The sequence below is a fragment of the Geotrypetes seraphini genome, chromosome 6 (assembly GCF_902459505.1).
Source record: "Geotrypetes seraphini chromosome 6, aGeoSer1.1, whole genome shotgun sequence".
Lineage (NCBI taxonomy): Eukaryota > Metazoa > Chordata > Amphibia > Gymnophiona > Dermophiidae > Geotrypetes > Geotrypetes seraphini.
Window position 1 is genome coordinate 16,445,119 of NC_047089.1, and position 3,763 is coordinate 16,448,881.

Genomic DNA, 3,763 nt, shown 5'->3' on the forward strand with positions numbered 1-3,763 from the left:
TTATTTTGCACAGAGTCCCAAGGAGCTGCAGTGGGAATCAAACATACAATTTCAGGGTGCTGGTAACCATTAGGCCACTCATCCACTGTACTGTAGGTATGATTTATATAACCTGTACATACTTCAAGGCTCAACTCAAACTATGTTCCTGAACATGTCTACACCTGGGTTTAATAAAAGTACCGTATTTGGCTTTTTGTTACCATGTGCACTTTTACACCTGTGAAGTAATTTTATGAGTCCTTTTCACATATCTAGCATCATTTAAATCCTTGCTATAATTACCCCTTAAAATGTAACTGATTCATAAGCAATTTATGTGCATACATTTTTATGGTCTAAAGTCATTCATTTCCTAATAGGAAAATGATCAATTTTTTTTTTTTTTTTTTTAAATTGCTCTAATAACGTAACAGCTGCTTTTCAAGTCCTGAGTTACAAAATACAGTACAAAGATCATGTCAAAAGCTATTTTTTTAGTACTCTCCAACAAGATTTGCACTTGCTATGGTAATCTCCCTTGCCAAAATCTACAGATGTCTGGACATCGGCAAATAATGTAACACCAGGTTCACGTTGTGAAAGCAATATCTTGCTTATTCTTTGGGGGGGAGGGGAGTCTGAGCTGTTCAAATCAGACTATGTATACAATCCTGATGAAACCTATCAAACATCAACCCATAGTGTTTGTCTTATGTGCCAAACAGACATATTTATCTATTTATTGCCAGATAATACAGTATAATTGGATGCTCAGTCTGTGTTTAAACTCATGACGAAACCTACCCGATTACTGACCACGCTCTGCCATGTACAGGTCAAGTTTCCAGGCTTTTGATTAGCTGAAGCTAATGGTGTGTCCTTTGCTAACCCGGCACTGGTGCTAGGTTCAACATCTGTTGGCTTCCAAGCCCAGTTTAAAAAAAAAAAGTGCCACAAAATCCTATATAACCCTCTGCAAAGTGAACCCATTTCGGCATTCAGGCAACACCACCCTGCAGAAACCCTTATCTCGAGAAAGCCAAGCCACCATGCAAGCCACTGAGAGACAGCAGCAGATAAGCTGCTTTGCAGCTGCCGTGGCCAAATGCTCTTCTGCCATTTACCACATGGAAGAGATGGTGATGTTCCCCAGCCTTCTCCGAGATGTGCCCCTGGAGTCTGCCACGTCCAGCGATCCCGGTACCAGAGACATGTACGAGCACTACATCATGCTGAAGTCCATCAAAGTTAGCATGGAGAACGGTCTAATACCTCTGGACGAATGGAAGACCACAATAGCCGCCGCGGACAAAGAAGCCGACGCTGTCGAGACTCCCAACCTTGAGGCATTATTTTATTCGCACTTTGCTGGCCTCCTCCAGACTCTCAACTGCCTCACCAAGAAAGCCAACCTGTTGACGAAGAGGTACAAGGATATCATTGGGATGGCCTATTGACGACAAGATCGCACCTGGCTGGGGCTACCGTGACAGCGATTTCCAGCCGAACAAAAATGATGCGCATCGAATGAAGATTCCGGGCAAAGCCAAAAAAAGCGCTGAACTTCCTCAACTGTAAATGGCTGAATGACTCTGTGGTGCCCCCGTCACAGCCTCATCCATCAGATGACTACTGCTACATATCATTTCTATAGCGCTGCCAGACGTACGCGGCGCTGTACAGAGACAATCACTGCTCGAGATACGGATCTCAACCCTATGAGGCTCCGAGGTGTAAACGACTGTTGATCTTGTTAATTGAAAGAAAAGGCTGATGTTCATGGAGGTTTAGATACAAAGAAATACACTTGGATTACGTACAGATATTCTGATTAAAGATGTGAGTGTTTAATTCGTGTGTGCTTGAATTCTGGTGCTTGCCAAGTTACTTGACAAAATTGCTGCTACAGGCGTAGCATTTGTGGTTGATCATTGGAACGAGCTTCCAGCACAGGTGATCGAGGCCAACAGCGTGCCAGATTTTAAGAATAAATGGGATGCCTATGTGGGATCCCTACGAGGGTCGAGTTAAGGAATTAAGTCATTAGGTGTGGGATCTCTAGGAGAGTAGACTTAGGGGGGTGGGTCAGTAGAGTGGGCAGACTTGATGGGCTATGGCTCTTTTCTGCCGTCATCTTTCTATGTTTTAGCTACTGAATATCACTATTATGACTATAACCAACAGGCGTAATATTAAATTGTTACAGGGAATGTATTCTGCATTATTTAGGCAGAAAACTAAAACCAATTTAAAAGCATTTATTTTGCTAAACACTATCTTATATTAGTTTCAGAAACATTCATGAAAGATTTTGGCTTCTTTACCATGCATCCAACGACCTAAACTGCTTTCAAACAGCGCTCATTATACATTGAAAATACAATTAATTATCGTTTGTTCTTCTATTCATATACAGTAATTTACAAAGTTGCACATGGTTTTTTTCTGTGCTATGCAGAGCCAGACATATTATAGTAGAGAAGTTCCCAAAGTTTATATGCTTACTATATAATTATTACGTCACATCTTAAGCCTCCACTTTTGTCTTACAGACATCACAAACTTGTTCCAAGAGTGTTTATTAGAGAGCCTGCTCGAGAGAATCATGTTTTAAAATCAGTTCTTTTGATAATACATCAGCTACTGACATTACTTAACCTTTTCTGCCACAATAAATATTCCAAATGGTTTATTCAAGAGGTCTGTTTACAGGAGGTGATGAAAAGTTCTCAGCTCAACCAACCAACTTAAATTCTGAACACTATTTTGCCATTGTGGCAAAAAAGAGTGATATCTTATTTTATTTTATTTTTTTACATTGTTTCACATAATTGATTGAACCGTATCCACATCATTGTCTTGGTTGGGTTGAGAACTTTTCAGCACCCCCTCATTCTGTGAAGTTACAGTGTCTGGTTAACCGGAGCTGAGATTGTGATGTCATAGTGCCTCATTGCACCAATAAGAGCCAACCTCATCAGTGATGTCACAATGACTTGATTGTCCTATACTTGGCTCACTTTATTACATATGAGGGGGTGCTAAAAAGTTCTCAGCCCAACCAACCGACTTCCTAAATTCTGAGCCCTATTTTGCCACTTAGCCAAAAAGAGCGTTATGCTATTTTAAGTGCCAATTTGCAGAAATTAAATTCTCTGGGTTTTTTTTTTTTTACATTGTTTTAGAATAGATCATTGATTGAACCATATCTACATCATTCTCTTCTTAGTTGGGCTGAGAACTTTTTCAGTACTCCCCCCCCCTCTATTTGTTCAAGCAAATGCTAGTCCAGCGGTCTCAAACACACGGCCCGCGGGCCGCATGTGGCTCTCCAGGTTTTATTTGCGGCCCGCGGTCTGGACTGGATCATTCTCTTCCTTTTGGAGCAGCAGCGTGTCTGGCCGGCTCGTTCCGTTCAAAGGCACGGGTTGGCGGCTCCTTGCGCTATCCACTCCTGCATCGGAAGCCTCTCTGACATCACAACATGAGAGAGGCTTCAGACGCAGGCGCGGATCTCGCAAGGAGCCGCCACCTGCGGCTTTGAACAGAACGAGCCGGCCAGACACGCTGCTGCTCCAGTGGCGTACCAAGGGGGGGGGAGGTCCACACAGCTGGCCACCCTCCACTGTTCTCCCTAGAGTGAGGCTCGTCTAGAGCAGTGGTGCCCAACCTGCTTCCCTTCCCTTCTCACCGCTGCCATCAGGGAACAGGCCGGCACTGTGCTCTTTAATCTCCCTGCTTCTCTCGCCGCCCAACATCAATTCTGACGTCGAGAGGACGT

At 43.2% G+C, this 3,763-nt stretch overlaps 1 protein-coding gene across 1 annotated transcript; it reads left to right on the top strand.

The window, feature by feature from the left end:
- The first annotated feature begins 1,031 nt into the window (after positions 1-1,031).
- On the top strand, positions 1,032-1,439 carry THRSP (thyroid hormone responsive). The gene has a single exon (XM_033948567.1). The coding sequence runs from the start codon at positions 1,032-1,034 to the stop codon at positions 1,437-1,439; it is 408 nt and encodes a 135-aa protein (XP_033804458.1).
- Positions 1,440-3,763: the final 2,324 nt, after the last annotated feature.

What these genes read in the sequence shown, in the direction of transcription:
- THRSP (XM_033948567.1), top strand. Translation starts at nt 1,032, where the DNA reads ATGCAAGCCACTGAGAGACAGCAGCAGATAAGCTGCTTTGCAGCTGCC.